Source organism: Myotis lucifugus, unplaced genomic scaffold (assembly GCF_000147115.1).
Source record: "Myotis lucifugus unplaced genomic scaffold, Myoluc2.0 scaffold_465, whole genome shotgun sequence".
NCBI lineage: Eukaryota > Metazoa > Chordata > Mammalia > Chiroptera > Vespertilionidae > Myotis > Myotis lucifugus.
The window spans coordinates 240,759-257,632 of NW_005871513.1; the positions used below are offsets into that span (position 1 = coordinate 240,759).

The 16,874-nt window shown below is 49.5% G+C and overlaps 1 protein-coding gene across 13 annotated transcripts in view; it reads left to right on the forward strand.

Annotated features, from left to right (window-relative positions):
* Positions 1-1,808: 1,808 nt before the first annotated feature.
* Positions 1,809-16,874, forward strand: part of ODF2 (outer dense fiber of sperm tails 2) — a 31,996-nt gene continuing 16,930 nt past the window's right edge. The window contains exons 1-9 of one of the 13 annotated variants that reach the window (XM_023744466.1): positions 1,809-2,053; positions 3,031-3,267; positions 4,780-4,870; positions 5,709-5,862; positions 6,147-6,272; positions 11,811-11,981; positions 12,766-12,926; positions 13,544-13,673; positions 14,227-14,358. In XM_023744466.1, the coding sequence (XP_023600234.1) occupies positions 5,755-5,862; positions 6,147-6,272; positions 11,811-11,981; positions 12,766-12,926; positions 13,544-13,673; positions 14,227-14,358 (828 nt within the window). In that variant the 5' untranslated portion in view covers positions 1,809-2,053; positions 3,031-3,267; positions 4,780-4,870; positions 5,709-5,754. Of the gene's footprint in view, positions 2,072-3,030; positions 3,268-4,779; positions 4,871-5,708; positions 5,863-6,146; positions 6,273-11,810; positions 11,982-12,765; positions 12,927-13,543; positions 13,674-14,226; positions 14,359-16,874 lie in introns of all 13 variants that reach the window. The other 12 variants (XM_023744463.1, XM_006103136.3, XM_023744465.1 and 9 more) reach the window with 12 other exon arrangements.

A 16,874-nucleotide genomic window follows, 5' to 3' on the forward strand; every position in this document is an offset into this window, starting at 1 on the left:
TACCCAGACCACATCTGTACTTTTAAAATTCCTCTTTTCTTCCCCATCCCACATCCTTTACACACTACAGGTGTCCCTGTGCTCTCTCTCCAGCACCCCTATCCCAACACCTCCTTGTTCCTGGTCTTTCCCTTCTCCTCCTCCTTCCTACCCAGCTCTAGTGTGTGTGTGTGTGTGTGTGTGTGTGTGTGTGTGTGTGTTTCTCTCAATCCTTCCTGTCTCAGATTCTCCATGACAAAAGCCCCAAAGAACTGAATTGGCATAGAAGGACGCTTCTCAGATGGTGGGGAGGGGAAAAACCACGTAGGCAAAATCATTCAGTGGGTGGGCAGGGAAAAGCTGTAATCATATTATCTAGTCCAGTGGTTCTCAACCTTCCTAATGCCATGACCCTTTAATACAGTTCCTCATGTTGTGGTGACCCCCAATTTCATTGTTACAAATTGAACATAATTAAAGTATAGTGATTAATCACAAAAACAATATGTAATGATACATGTGTTTTCTGATGGTCTTAGGCGACCCCTATGAAAGGGTCGTTCAACCCCCAAAGGGGTCTCGACCCACAGGTTGAGAACCGCTGATCTAGTCCCATTATAGTGGTCAGCTGTGAGCCCCTTGCAGACTGGTGGGCTGTGTTGGCCTAGTGTCCCTCACATTGGGTTTAGCACATAGTAGGGACTTATTGCTTCAACGAAGGTGGGAGCATTGACAAACAAGTCTATCTTGGGGATAACAAGAGACATTTTGCAAAAGTGTTTGACCTGGGCCGGAAGCAGGAAGCTTATCTTGGGCAACAAGAAGGACATCTCTTCTTCTGAAGAGGGGGGACTTAAGAGTGAGCGGGGAAAACAAAGATGAGGGAGGGAGGGAGAAGGTGGAGGGTATCCCACTTGATGGCTGTATCTTTCTCCATGAAAAAGAAGAGCTGGAGTATGAGATGGGGAAGAGGCAAAGGTTTGGAAAAGCCACCGTGGGGAAGGGCAAGGGTTTGGGAACATATAGAACAATTGCTGGCCAGTGGTTTGTGGGTTTGATCTTTGCAGAGCCTCAGATGGTTGGGTTCCAGGGATTGGGGACCCACCATGTATTCACCAGCGAGAAAATGAACCGGTCAAAGGGACTGGAACGCTCCCTGACGCTGAAAAATGACTGTGAGAGCAATGCAGAAAAGCGGGTCTGTTTAAAATTTCGGGTGGATAAGTTGTGTGACCCTGAAGGTGCCTGGCTGAGGTGCGGGGCAGGCCTTGGAGATGAGCACGTCGAGGAACTGGAAGCCAGGCTGGCCCTGAGGATGGTAGAGTCTCCCAGAATCCAGGGCGGAACCGTGAGCCACGTGACAGCCCCTCAGGATTGGCTGACAGTGAAACATAGTTGAGAAGATGGCGGCTCAGCGAAAAGCTCATCACAGAAGGTCTGTACACACAGTGGCATTCAGTGTACAGGACAGCCGTGAGGAGCAAGGGGGTCTCGGACCCTCCCTCCTGTCCGGACACAGACAGAGGCGATGTGGGAAGGGGAGAGTGGGTGGTGTGCTCCATCTCTGTACCGACAGCCGGTAGAGTCAGGGCTGGACTCCCGAGAGCAGGGCGCCGCTCAGGCCACTAACGTATCAAATGGAGCAGGTTGGCGTTCTGGCGCCCCTCTGAGTTCGGGGACTCGAGGAGGACCGCCGGCAGGGCCAAAAAGGCGGCGGAGGGGGACGGCGGGGCCAGAATCCTGGGGCCGGCGCGGCAGGGCCCGCCGGTGGCGTCGCGCGTCTCCATGGCGACGGGCAGCGTGGCCCGGAAGTGGGCGGTGCTTAAGACGGGCGGGGCATCTCTGTGACGCCAGGGTCCGGGCGTAAATGGCGAAACCCGAGAGGCCCACCGGGGGGTTTGAACTGGCCAATGGGCGAGCTCCCGACCGGGTGTCGGAAAAGGAGGCGGAAGCGGGGAGGAGCCGCCGTTGCAGCAGGACTACATCCGCCGCGGCGTCTCCATGGCACGACCCTGGCCGCCAATTTCAACGACTTCTTAAGGAGGCGTTTCTGGGCGCAGCCGTGTCGCTCCTGGTGAGAGGCCGCCGGCAGGTGGGACCCAGGGCGCTCAGGGGCGTTCCGCGGCCGCCGCCGGGGCCGGTCCCCACGGACCCGATGGTCCCGGCCGGGGGGGCCGCGTCCCGCCGCCCCCCGCCCCCGCGTCGCCCCCGCCGGCAGCCCGCTGGCGCGCTGGGCCCGCTCCCGTCAGAACCCGGCCCCCGCCCCGCCCCCCGGCGCGGGCCTTCTCCTCCCGCTAACTGGCCGCCCCCTCCGCACCTGGCGACCGGCGGGGCTCGGCGCGCTCCTCTGCTGCCCCCCGGCAGGGCGTCGCCTTCTCTCTATGGGCAGAAATTGGTCCCCTTCTGCCCGCTGGTGGGTGGTCACCCCTCCGCTGGCGGAGCCCGGCCCCCCGCCCTCTTGCCCGCCGATGGGCGTCGCCGGGATCGCCCTTCGCTCCCGGGGGCCGCGCACGGCAGTTACCGCCCGGTCTTTGGCCGCAGCGCTGTCCCCTCAGGCCCCCCGCTCGGGGTCCCGCTCCGCTTCCCTGCACAGCCCGGCGTCTAACCGGCCCTCGCTCGGACCCTCGATCCCCGCGGCCGCTGCTGCGACCGAGGGGCTTCCCCCTCCCGCGCCGGCGGTACCCACTCGCGGCCGAGCGCCCCGTCCCCGCCGCCCCGTTCTTCCCTCCTTGAAGACTATTGGCCCCTCCGGTGGCGATTCAGCGGGAACGCCCCTTCTCCTAGGAGACTGTTGCCCCGGCCCCGCCGCGAACCTCCCCACACACCCCAGCTCGCTGCGCTGGTTGCGGCCCTTTCGGGCCCACTTGGGGCCTAGCGGTTCTCTCCTGCCAGCACCTCAGGTTTCCTTCCTGATGGCCCCCCGCCCCCCTCCTGGGTGGGGCCTGGGCGCGGTGGGCCTTTCCCCCCGAGGTCCTGCCCCCCGCACTCCCTGGCGCCCCCCCCCGCCCCGCAGGTCGCTCAGCCTCTCCTCTCTCCCCCCCACTTTGGCAGGACAGTTGCTGTGCGACTTGGACAGTAGAGAGGAGCGCCTCCCAAGTTTTCATCCAACTGCCACCCCCAAAGCTTCCACCCTCCTCCCCTCAGAGAGGACGTTTGATGCCCGGCCCCTGAGATTCTCATTGACAAGCCCCTCTGAGTCCCCTTGAGCAGAGCCTGCTGACCCCATTGCCCACCTTTGCGGCTTTGATGCCTAGTCATGTCTGCCTCATCCTCAGGCGGCTCCCCCAGGTACTGCCAACGTGGGGGGCGCCTCCGCCCAAGGGCAGGGAAAGGTGGTCAGGGCCCCCCGCCCCCTCCCCGGGCCAGGCTTGCAGGAAGGAGGCTTCTCTTTTCAGCTTCTCTGTGCGGTGTGTTGGAAGTCTGGACCAAAATATGTGGAAATCATTTTTCTAAAGGGAAGGAGGGAAAAAAAAATGCATGCACACATTCTCCGCTCTGCCCGACTCCCTCCCTCTCTTCCGGGGTGTCCCAGTTCCTGTTAGCAGAATAGGGCTGCTATTGTTGTCTCAGTGGAGTGCAAGGCTCATCCTTTTTGAAAGAGGGCCAGGTGTAAATGCATGACAGTGATGCAGGAGGGGGATGTGGCCGCTAGCAAGGTGCTCGTGGAGTCGGAGCGGTTTGATGGGAAGGCTGCTCAGGCGGGGAGATGACCCAAATCTACTGGCTTCAAGTAAATAGAAATGTTCTCGGTGGGGAAGGAAAAAAAACAGCTGTCTATTAGATTTTGGCATTTCTTGGTTAAATGATTAGTACATACATTTTTAATCAAGGTATAATAGGATACAGCAAAATGCATGTTAAAAGGCTCAAGTGTTTTTTTTTTTTAAGTTTATAATGGTCTTTATTATCCATGAATGAGTGAGATCATGTGGTATTTTTCCTTCATTGACTGGCTTATTTCACTTAGCATAATGCTCTCCAGTTCCATCCATGATAAAAGGCTCAAGATTTTTTATATTGCACTTTATGTTGCATTATTTTCCCAGGTATTTGTGGGGAGGGCGGAGTCATATTTTGGGGCTGTCGGAGGCTGTCAGTAGAATGGATCAAATGAACTTTTCAGGTCCCTTCCCATCCTGGAATTCTTGGATGTAATACTACCAAATTTGGGAGATTAAATGTTTGCTACATTTGCAAATCTGGCGGTAGGGCTGTTTGTGTGTAAGCACAATGAATTACACATGGTATTTAAAAACAACAACCCAAAACAAAAATAACCCTGCTTCTTAGGAGCTCAAAAGTATCAAGTGGGGTATTTTGGGAACTAGTAATTTTTCATTCTGTTGAAGATTTGACTGTTAATTTTATGAATTTGAGGCACAGGGACTTTGTTCCTGAGCTTATTGCTCTGTGTTTTGTTGTCAGCCATTCCCTGAGCCACCTCTGCTCCAGGCACTGTCCTGGGCCCTTTCACCTTACCCCAGCTGTTGCTCATGTGCTGCCTATTCCTTGTCACCTGGCAGGATGACAGCTGGGCTTCCCAGCAAAAGGTCACAATACATGTGATGCGATGGCAGGTTAAAAGGCCAGCCTGCGAATGCCACCCCTGCTCTTTCCATCCCAATGCCCGGCACACCATGCCTGTTTGGTGCTCATGTCAAAGAAGCCAAGTGATTCCAGACCGGCTCTCCTAGCCGCCAACTTGTTACCCGCCATATGTAGTGTATAATTTTGGGAGATCTAAGCAATAGAAGAACCCTAATTTTCTGGTAATAATCTGGTTCTTATACCTGGGTGCAGGTTTCCATCGTGTGGGAAGAACGGAGTAACAAGTCTCACGCAGAAAAAGGTCTTGAGGACAGCTTGTGGCGCACCCAGTGTGACCGTGACGGTAGGTGATGCGCACACGGAGCAGCCCTCCAGTCTGCAGCCCTGCCAGGAGCGCTTCTGCACATCTTTTCCAGGAGCTGCCTTACCGGCTGGCCCCGCTGTAGCCGGGCACTTTGCTAGGGGCCTGCATGCATGTTCTGCTGATCGCTTGGGGGTGGTTTTGCTTGTGGTAAGGCTGCCGGGTTGAGGAGGTTTTTTACACCTGGACAAATTCCAGAAGTCTTTGGAATGGATTTAAATAATAATAATAATAATGAAGAAGAAGAAGAAAATAAGATTGGGGAGGGGATAGGAGCTGATGGTGAGTGAGGGGCATGTAGCTGGGGTTTTGCCTTGTTTATACTTTTTTAGAATCAATACAACCTTCTCACCTTGGCATTTCCTCCAGCTCTCTCTTTTCACCGTCTCTTACCTGCCTGCTGCCTGCTTTATTGTGCCCCGTAATCATTTTGTGTGTTTGCTGTGCTAACACGCATGCCCAGTAGAGATCATGGCGTAGAAGGATTCGTCTGCTTCCCAGCTGTGCTGCACTGAGTCCAAGGAAGAGCTCTGCATTCCAGCAGGCTGGGACGGAGATCCAGCTCAGAGCACCTGGGGCCTGGGTTTGGGCTCTTCTGTAGAACCTGCGGGTCTGGCAGACCCTCCTCGCAGTTGGACCTGGGTGTGTCTGATGGTCTTCCGCTGGAATCTCTGCAGGAGCCTGCTGCACGGCACTGCCGCCTTGGTCCCTGCCTGCATGCCAGTAGTTAGTAGCTGTCCTGCTCGCTTGGTGGCGAGGCTTTCAGTGGCCCTCAGAGGCTGTGAGTTCTGTGTTTTATGCTCAGTTTACTCATCCACAGATCAACCTTTTTTGTGTTGTCTCCCTTGGCCTGCCAGAAGCGAACTATGAAGGACCGCTCTTCAACTCCCCCCTTACATGTTCACGTGGATGAGAACACCCCTGTCCACGTCCACATAAAAAAACTCCCGAAACCAGCAGCGACCAGCAGCCAGGTAGGAGCATGCCAGTGGGGCGAGGTGAAGGCCATGGAGCAGGGTGACACGGCTCCGCTCAGCCTCCTCGCGCTCCTAACTCCAAAGATTTGACAGACGAACGCACTTGCTTTCAGAGGTCAGTTGCCTGGCTAGAAGGTAGGCAGGACTGTCATCTAGAAGTGGCGGCGGCAGCCGTAGTCAGAAGAGGCTCCCTGGCAGAGTTGGAGATGGATGCCATCCATCAGAGTGACACCACAGCCGGCCGTGTGAGAAAGTGACCTTGGGTTTGTCCTTCTCCACAGAAATCTCATAAGCGCGGAATGAAAGGGGACACCGTGAATGTGCGGCGGAGTGTCCGAGTGAAAACCAAGGTACCTTGGATGCCCCCCGGAAAATCATCTGCCCGGCATGTGGGATGCAAGTGGGAGGTAGGCTCACTCTGTTGAGGCTTTTCTCCTCGGACTAGGCAGGGTCTCCCCAGCAGGCCTCAAACGCAGTATGATTCAGGGTCGGCTGTAGCTGTTAGAGACAGGCAGTAGGTCCCGTTTACTGAGGGCCTTGCTGAACCCTGAAAGTACGTGAGTCTTCTTGAGTCCTCACAACAGTGAGATGTGATGTTCTGCTCATGTACAGATGAGGAAATGAAGGCCCGGACAGGTGAGGGCTCACAGAGAAGGTAGCAGAGCTGGAGTGAGTACTCAAGGGGGTCTTATTCTAGGGGCTGTACTCTTTTTTTTTTTTTTAAATAAATTTTATTGGTTTTTTACAGAGAGGAAGGGAGAGGGATAGAGAGTTAGAAACATCAGTGAGAGAAGCATCGATCAGCTGCCTACTGCTGGGGATGTGCCCGCAACCAAGGTACATGCCCTTGACTGAAATCAAACCCGGGACCCTTCAGTCCGCAGGCCGACGCTCTATCCACTGAGCCAAACCGGCTAGGACGGGGCTGTACTCTTGACCTCTCTGATTTATATGTGAGGAGCCATAGGTCTTGTCCCACATGACTGTGATAGTTTTGGAGCATAACTGAATATACATTTATATACATATACACCAGAATGTACATACCCAGAAAAGCATCGCCTCTTTTGAGGTAGTCTTCGTTAAGACCAGGCACAGATTCCACAGTGTCATCAAAGCCACTTTTGGAATGAACTGATGCATAAGTGCCTTCAGACTTAGTTGTCAAGATAACAAGAGAACAGTTGTCATTTTTTAGCCACACCTCAACATGCCTGTCCATCCGTCTCTGCAGTAGTTCATGCTGCGTATGTTTACTGAGACTTATGCCAGACTGCGGGGCGCTGGGTTACACCTGCAGCATACAGATGTGCCCATTCTTGTCAATTGCAGTGAAAAAACTCAAATGATAAGACAAGGCCTTTTGGTCATGTTTTAGACAGAGATCTCATTATTGGGACAAATAAAAAATGTCAGGCTACTTTAAGATGATGATACCTGATCTATTTTGGAAGATTCAGTTTTCTGAAAGCTTATTACTTCTATAATTAACAATAAATAAAAGTAATTATTCTAAAGTTTCTAATCATACTTATGGTTTTGACTCCCTGATTTACCTGTTTGTCCCTAAGAGATTACTGGAGTGTGTATGTGTGTGGGGGAGGGCGGGGTTCTAGGGAATAAATGAAAAGTGTTCTGACAGTTTTGAGAGGATCATGAAACCGATTCAACTGTTCTGGAGATAGCTTGGCAGCATCTATGTAAACATTGCTTCTAGTTTTACATTTAGAAATTTATCTTTATTTCATATATTTTTATTGATTTCAGAGAGGAAGGGAGAGGGAGAGAGATATAGAAACAAAAATGATGAGAATCATTGATCGGCTGCCTCCTGCATGCCCCCCACTGGGGATGGAGCCCGCAACCCTGGCATGTGTCCTTGACCAGAATCAAACCCGGGACCCTTCAATCCACAGGCCAGCGCTCTGTCCACTGAACCAAACCAGCTAGGGCATAGGAATTTATCTTTTAAAAGTCACAGAAGAACCCTAGCCGGTTTGGCTCAGTGGATAGACCATCGGCTTGCAAATTAAAGGGTCCTGGGTTTGATTCTGGTTAAAGGCATGTACCTTGGTTGCAGGCTCCTCCCCAGCCCAGGTCCTGGTCAGGGCTCCTGCAGGAGGCAACCAATTGATGTGTTTCTCTCACATTGATGTTTCTGTCTTTCCCTCTCTTTCCCACTCTCCCTAAAAATCAATGGAAAAATATCCCCAGGTGAGGATTAACAATAAAAAAAAAAGAAGAAGATATGCACTTATCCATGCCAACCACATTTAAAAAAAAGTCACAGAAGAATACAGGGACTGTGTATAAATGCTGTTTTTGCTAAGCATTGTTTGTAATAGAGAGCAGTCAGAAGCAACCTAAATGTCAGTCCGGAGGATATTGCTTAAATTATGATACATCCATGCAGTGGATACCATGTGACCATTACCAGGATTGAGGTAGTATTTATACATGATAATGTATCACAGAGCCTCATAGCATAGAGAGTTCGGCCCAGTTTGTCCAGAAAGGGGAGTCTGTGCGTCCCTGTGTGGATGTTTGTATGCACATAACATTTTCTGGGAGGGTATACAGAAGTGTTAAGCAGTGCTTACCTACCCTGGGAGTATGGGAGGCTTTAATGGTTTATTTTTAATGGCATGCTTGAATTTCTTTATAAGCATACTATATTTTATTATCTAAAGTGCTTTGCAAAACAATGGTAGTTTTCAGAGTCTACAACAGGGGTCCTCAAACTTTTTAAACAGGGGGCCAGTTCACTGTCCCTCAGACCGTTGGAGGGCCGGACTATAGTTTAAAAAAAAACTATGAACAAATTCCTATGCACACTGCACATATCTTATTTTGAAGTAAAAAAACAAAACGGGAACAAATACAATATTTGTATTTGCACGTGGCCCGCGGGCCGTAGTTTGAGGACCCCTGGTCTACAACAAAGATATGCCGTTATGGAAATTGGCGTCCTTTTGACATGAGTTGCTAGGAACTATGATCTCCTCCGGAAAGCTCACTGTCTGTCTCAGTCCTGGGCCACAGAATCCAGAAATGGAGGGGCCCAGAGAGGTGACTTGTCATCTCAAACAGTAGTTGTCTTTCATGCTACTTGGGCTAGCCCTTTCCCACTTCCCAGGGGCCTTTGTGTGCCTGGGAGGCCCTGCCTGGCCTTTTCTGTTCTGGACAAGAGAGAAAAGACCCTAGGAGGTGGAAGTTTGTGGTAGAGCGGGACATGGACCCAGAGCTGCTGTGTGCATGTAGGGATTCTAGTTTTTTAAAAACCCTTTCTGATACATAAGGTTAGCTTTGGGAAACAGAAGGTCTGGCTTTTTTCTCTATTATTAAATGAAGGGATCGATTTCTGTTATGGAAAACTGAAAATACAGAAAAATAGGAAATTGTCTGTAATTCTCTAATCTGGCTCCTATTAAGCTTTAAAATATTAAGTTGTAATAGAGAAAAATCAGAAGCAACCTAAATGTCAGTCCGGAGGATATTGCTTAAATTATGATACATCCATACAATGGATACCATGTGACCATTACCGAGACTGAGGTAGTAGTTACACTGCCATGCACAGGTCAGCCCGCTTCCCCAGAATCTCCCCTCTGGCCCTTTCCTGTCACTTCCTCCCCAAGGGTAATCACTGTCCCAAAACTAATATTTTAGAACTTTTACCATACCCGTGCAAGTAGGTGGTTTTTTAAAATTGATTTTGGAGAGAAAGGAAGGGAGAGAGGGAGAAACATCGATGTGAAAGAAGCATTGATTTGTTGCCTCCCGTATGCACCCCAACCGGGGATCGACCCCACCATCCAGGTATGTGCCCTGACCGGAAACCCCTTGGTGTATGGGACGACACTCCAACCAACCGACTGCCCAGTCAGGGTGCAGAGTTGTTGTTGTTGTTTTTTTTTTACTTCAATTGTAATGATGCTATCTGTATATTTTCCGATTTTCTTTTAAATATTAAAAATTATATTTTCTTATAAAAGCAATGCATAGTCATTGTTGATAAATTAGAAAACTCAAATTAAGGAGGAAACTAAAAATCACCTATGATCCCACCATCCTGAAATGACCTATGTCACTTGCAACTTCCTGATCTTGTCTTATGAACTGACTCATTTTTAATTTTTGTAACAATGGGATTATTGTACAACATCCTTTTTAAAACAATATGTTTATATTTATTTTAGAGAGAGAGAGAAGAAGAGAGAGGGGGAGAGAGAGAGAAACATCCATCGGCTGCCCTCTGCACGCCCCCTACTGGGGATGGAGTCCAAACCCGGGCCTATGCCCTGACCAGGAATCAAACCAGCAACCTCTTGGTGTATAGGGTGACGCTCAATCCCTTGAGCCACACCTGCCAGGCACAACATCCTTTTTTAAAAACATACTTTAACTATGTTTCCATTACATGTTATTATTATTTTAGTGGTTTTTATTTTTAATTTTTATGTTTTTATTGATTTGAGATAGAGAGGAAGGAAGAAAGAGAAAAACATTTATCGGCTGCCTCTGGCAATTGGGGATCAAACCTGCAACCTGGGTATGTGCCCTGACCAGGAATCGAATCAGTGACCTTTTGGTACATGGGGCAACGTTCAACCAACTGAGCCACGCCGGCCAGGGCGCATGTTAATTTTTTAAGGCAGTATTCTATTATGTGTATGTTTGTACTGTTACGTATTTAAACAATACTATATTGTCATATATTTATCTGTATCCTTGCCTTGAATTTAAATACTGATTCATTTTCTTGATAAATCCTTAGAAATAGAATTTCTGGAACCAAAGGCACATACATTTTTTAAATTGTACCCAATGAGTCCTACTTGTTTAATATAACAGTTACACTCTTATTGTATACCACCTTTTACTCCTGATAGCCATCCTCTTTTCCTGGAAATTGGCACAGAAGGTTAGCCAACAGTGGCTTAAGAGGAGCAAAGAGCCCTAGCCAGTTTGGCTCAGTGGATAGAACATCGGCCTGCGGACTGAAGAGTCCCAGGTTCAATTCCGGTCAAGGGCACATGCCTGGGTTGCAGGCTCCATCCCCAGTTGGGGGTGTGCAGGAGGCAGCCGATCAATGATTTTCTCTCATCATTGATGTTTCTATCTCTCTCTCCCTCTCCTTTCCTCTCTGAATTTTTAAATAAAAATATATTTTAAAAAAAGAGGAGCAAAGAACTACATAAATAATGAGAAACAGCAGCTACTTAATGCATCAGAATAAATTTGTAGAATGAGTCAAGTTCAATTTATCAAAAACCCATGCAAATCCTGGACCCCCAGATTATAATATTCTTTTTTGAAGTCTTAATAGCAAAGCATTATACAGCTTTGCATAAACTCTTCTGAGGGGCATATGCATTTAACATTTTTTATGCTGATATATTTAAGTATTTTCCAAACAGCATACCATATTAATTATTAATGTATGTATTTCTAGTAACATTTTTCCTATATAATCAAAATAACAATTATTACTCCTAAAAACTTTATTTCTTAATATCATATATCTGGTGAATATTCAAATTCCCTTACTTAAAATGTCTTTTATAAAAGATTTGTTACCTTTACAACTATCTACTATTAGGCATTCATATTCATTTAAAAAACTTTTGACATACTTCATTTCCACTCTAGGTATATGAAAACATTTCTTGCCCCAAACATTTGCCAACTTTAGAAATTACTGTTTTTGGCACTTTATATTCTTTATTTTAAATACTATCTCTGTGTTAGGAAATATTCAAAAACATTTAAACAGGGATAGGTGGCATTCCATCAAGTAGGTATGGCAGATTCTGGCTCCTGGGGCCCGTGTGGCTGGCCCGTTAGCATTTTGGTTCTTCCTGCCTGTGGACAACCAGGTGTGGTGGAGCTGATGGCTGTGGATTTGCCTTATGAGTTCCTGTGTTCTCCCTCCTCTACATCAGAATCCACCTCACTGCCTGGAGATTACGCCACCATCCTCAGAAAAGCTGGTCTCAGTAATGCGGTTAAGTGACCTCTCTACAGAGGATGACGACTCGGGTCACTGTAAAATGAACCATTATGATAAGAAGATTGACAGTTTAATGAACGCAGTCGGTTGTCTCAAATCTGAGGTGAGGGGTGTGGGAGGCTGGGACAGCTAGAACCCTGAGGTGGTGTGGGACTTCCCAGGTGTGTTCCTGGTGGGCACTTCCTTCCGGCTGCCGCTCTGCAGGCCACCCACACAGCTCTGCCCAGAACTTCGGGTGCCCCGGCATTCGAATCGGGGACCTGGGATGCCTCTCCATCGAACACTTAGCCTGGCCGCCCTAACCGGCCTGGTGCTCTGTGTGGATGGCGGCCTCTAATGCCACCGAGGAACCTGGAGTAGTGGTGTCCCTGAAGGGAGATTGTTCTCAGTTGCTGGGCGGTGTCTGGGTGGAATGTGGCAATGGGAACGGAAACAACCTGGAAGACCATGGCCCCCAACTAGGAAGTTGGCGTTGCTGGTGTGAAACCCAGGCCTTCACTGCTACTGTGGCCTGTGCCTCTAATCCCCCCCAGCCCCCCGCACTCGGGGCCCTGGGCCCTCCTAGAGAACCTGGGCGGGCGGCCTGGCAACAGTCCCTCCTTCCGCCGTAGCCACAGCACAGGGGCCTTCTGTCACACCTCCCTCCAGCGGAACCACGGCCTATAGCCTGGCTCTTTCCCCACCCAGCAGGCCCCTCGGGCTGACTGTACTCAGTCTCCTCAGTAAGAGGGAATGAGAGGAACAGTGTGTTCCCTGAGTCTTTGTGACAACGAGCTAAGATTTCACCCAATGCACTGAGTACCTATGTAGCTGTCACTAGGTGGGCCTCACATGTGGCAGGAAGGAGGGGCCGCCCCTCAGTGGCCCCACCTGCTGCCCATGGACAGGTCAAGATGCAGAAGGGTGAGCGTCAGATGGCTAAGAGGTTCCTAGAAGAGCGGAAGGAGGAACTGGAGGAGGTGGCCCACGAGCTGGCTGAGACCGAGCATGAGAACACAGTGTTGAGGCACAACATCGAGCGCATCAAGGAGGAGAAGGACTTCACCATGTAAGGCCCTGCCCTGGACTCCAGCCCTCCTCAGGAAGAGGGACCCTTTCTGGGAAAAGGGGCATTTAAGGGGAGTCCTGTAGGTGGCGAGGAGTTAGGCAGGTGGATGCTGGGGAACATCTCGTGTGAGGGCCCCAAGATGGGAGGGTTCTGTGACTGAGAGAGGGAAAGCAGGCCAGAGTGAGGAGGGTGGGTGGGCAGAGGGCAAGGGGTGCCATGGAGTTCGTCAGGGGCTGGCTCTTAGCAGCCACTTGGAGGAGTTTGCATTGAGGGCAATAGGGAGCCGTGGAAGGGTTTCAAAGCAGGAAATGGTATAAGCAGATTTGACTCCAGTGTGGAGAGTGGATGGGAGGGCTCAAGAGCTGATCTGAAGATGGTTAAGAGGCCAGGGCAGTGGCCGGGGCAGGCAAGTAGGTGGCACCATGTGACCTGATGTGGAAGCCCTGCTTTGGTGCCCAGGTGTCTTTCTAGGCCACTTGGACCAGAAGGCTACCTCTTCCCCCTCCCCCACCGTTCCTTGACTAGGAGGTGAGGCTCACAGGGCATTGTGAGGCGAGCCTCAGAGCTCCGGGGGGGCTGGAGCCTGAGAGGCTCAGAGCCCTCCCTTCTGGCCCCAGGCTTCAGAAGAAACACCTCCAGCAAGAGAAGGAGTGCCTCATGTCCAAGCTGGTGGAGGCGGAAATGGATGGGGCTGCCGCAGCCAAGCAAGTCATGGCCCTGAAGGATACCATCGGGAAGCTGAAGACGGTGGGTGGTAGGCAGAGCAACCTAGCCCTGTTACTGGGCCCCAAGAGGGGGCAGCCACAAGCGAGGGTGGGGGCTTTACGCAGTCATCAGGCTGACTTTATGACATCTCCAGGCGGGGGAAGGGCACATTGAACTCCTCAGTTCCCATCCCCCACCCTCAGGTCCAGGGCCAGACCCTTAAGGATGACCTCTGGTGGCCAGGGCCTCTGAGGAGACCTCGTCATGGGTCTCTTGGGATCACCCCACCACCTGATTCCTGCAAGTACAGTATCAGCCACCAGGTGGTGTCGTCTGCTTCCTCTAGGAAGCTTGCCTTGACTACACTCACCCACACTGAGTTTCCCCACTATCGCTGTCAGCAGGCTCAGATCCTGCCCATCCTTCCAGGTCCAAGACCTCCAGGAATCCTGTCCTTGCCATCCTGACCCTGTACACAGCCCAGGTCGTTGCTGGGCTTCCGGGCACCAGTACCTCTTAAGTCCTGGTGTGGCCTGCCTCTGCCAGCTCGTCCCTTCTCTCCCTGTACCATGTAAGGCTTCTTGCTGTCTTCCAGGAAAAACAAATGACCTGTACGGACATCAACACCCTGACGAGGCAGAAGGAACTTCTCCTGCAGAAGCTGAGCACATTTGAGGAGACCAACCGCACCCTCCGAGACCTCCTGAAGGATCAGCACGGCAAAGAGGTGAGCTCCCGGCTCCAGCCCCACCGTGGGCGCCCGACTAAGGTCCATCCCTAGCACCACATGCCCATCCTCTCTGAGCCTCAGTCTCCTCTTCTGTGAACAAATAATACTCTTGGTGACTGACCCGAGTGGGCTGTCGAAAGATTTGACAAAATCATTCACATTGAGTGTTGGCCCCTGGTGGACGTGGAAGCTGGACTGGGCTGCACAGAAAGGACCTTGGGAGCCAAGAGAAGGGCAGTGGGAGTCGGGGAGGAGTTCAGCCCGTTCCAGAGCTCGTGCAGCAACACAGGGAGAGCACTAGACCTGAGCTTTGGGGGAGTAGAAGAACGACTAACTGCCGGCAGACACAGATTGTGTGGTACCATTTCATCTTCTGAAAAGATGGTCAGTGAAATATGTTTTATGTTAGAAAATGATTCTGAAAAGACTGACAGCTATAAACATCCATCTTCCTGTTTGGTTCAAACCAAAGGGTTACCAAAGATCTCAAAGTCCCTGTGCTGTTGAAATGATGACACTTTTCTTAGTTGAGTGTCTTTTTGTCCCGATATTGTCAACTTTTCTTGTTTTTACTTTTTAAAATTAATGTTTAAAATGAGTAATAATATGTGGTGTTCAGCATTCCAAACAAAACCTTGTCCATGTCATTAAATCCCTCTTGTGTCTTCTTTGGCAGTAACCCCTCATCTCCCTTCCTTCAGGGACCTTTATCTCAAACCTGATAGTTTTATCATCTACGTATATATCTTTAAGCAACATTTGGTATTGTTGAGCATGTTTTCAAACTTTACATAAATGGTATTATTCCACATATGTTCTATTGAGCTTGCTTTTTTCACTCAATATTTTTATGAGATTGATTCTTTTTTTTTCCTTGTGGCTTAAGGTAATTAATTTTCACTGCTATGTCCTATCTTATGACAATACCACAGTTTGTGTGTCCATTCTTCTGTTGGTGGAGACCTACTTTCAGATCTTTGCTATCACAGGTGGTGTTATTTGAGCATCAGTGTACACTATCCCAGTGGGCTTGAGAGTTTCTAGACTATATTTCTATGAATTGTACTAGTTACAGAGAAATTATTTCCTTAAAATTGTAATAACTTTTATTTCTAGCTCAGTGTTCTCGGATGGGTGGTTTTTACCTCTCTGATTTGTGGCAGCTAAAATGCCCTGCAGAAAGCCTCCTCTTGGTACATGCCCAGTGGTGTCTATTTTAGTTGCAAAACCTGGGACCAACCTTATTACCCAGAGGTTATGGGGAGAGTTTAAAAATAATGCAGTGGCACGTTAGAGACAGAAAGCAGAGGAGAGGTGGCCGGGGAGGGGAATGGAGGCTGGCTGCTTAACAGGTCCTGGTGAGGACTGCCTCCGAATGTTCTGTATGCCACAGAATTGTATACTCAGTAGTTAAAATGGCACAGTTTATGTTGTGTTTTACCGCGTAAAAAAAAATAATAATGAAATGTACCAAAAACCATTGAATTGTACATTTTAAATGGGTGACTTGTATGGTATCTGAATTTATATCTTAGTAAAACTATTTAAAAAAATCAAGGTGTAGCACAAAAGCAGTATAATAACATTTTGGTAAAATTACACATAAATTAGAGTGGAAGGGAAGGTAAAGGTAGGGAGAGAGAAACATCGATGTGTGAGAGACACATTGATTGATTAGCTTCCATAGGCACCCTGATCGGGGACTGGCTTCAAACCTGTAACCCAGGCTCATGCCCTTGATGGGGAATTAAACCTGTGACCCTTCAGTGCACAGGCTGATGCTCTAACCACTGAGCAACCAGCCACGGCAAAAGAAAATTTTTTTAAATTGATTTTGAGAAAGAGGGAGGGGCAGGAAAGGAGAAAGAGAAACATCAATTTGTTGTCCCACTTATTTATTCATTCATTGGTTGATCATTGCATTTACTCTGACCTGGGATAGAACCTACAACTTTGGCGTATAGGGAATTGGAATTATGGCTAAACTAGTGGCCTGGTGCATGAAATTTGTGCACATTAAAAGGGAATTAATTAGAGGAAATCCTCCTATCTAATAAAAGAGTAACATGCAAATTGACCATAACGCCAACACACAAGAGGACCACCCCATGTGGTCAAAGATGGCGGCTGCCCGGGAGAAACCAAGATGGCGGCATAGGTAAACACTGGAAATTGCTGCCTCCCACAACAACTTCAAAAATACAACTAAAAGACAAAACGGACATCATCCAGAACTACAGGAAGGCTGGCTGAGTGGAAATTCTACAACTAGAAGGAGAGAGAAAAGCACACTGAGACTCAGAGGAGGTGTGGAAGTAAAGTGCAGAGGTACGGAGGCGCACGCGGCAAGAGCTGGCAACTGAGGACATGGCTGTCTTTTTGAATCGGGAGGGAGTCACAAGCCCTCAACTGCTCTGAACTCCAGTTCCGGGTGAATCTCTGGGGACCCAGACTCATACAGGGAGAAACTGGACTGTCTGGCAGCGGGCAGAACTCGGAACTCGAGGGCAGCT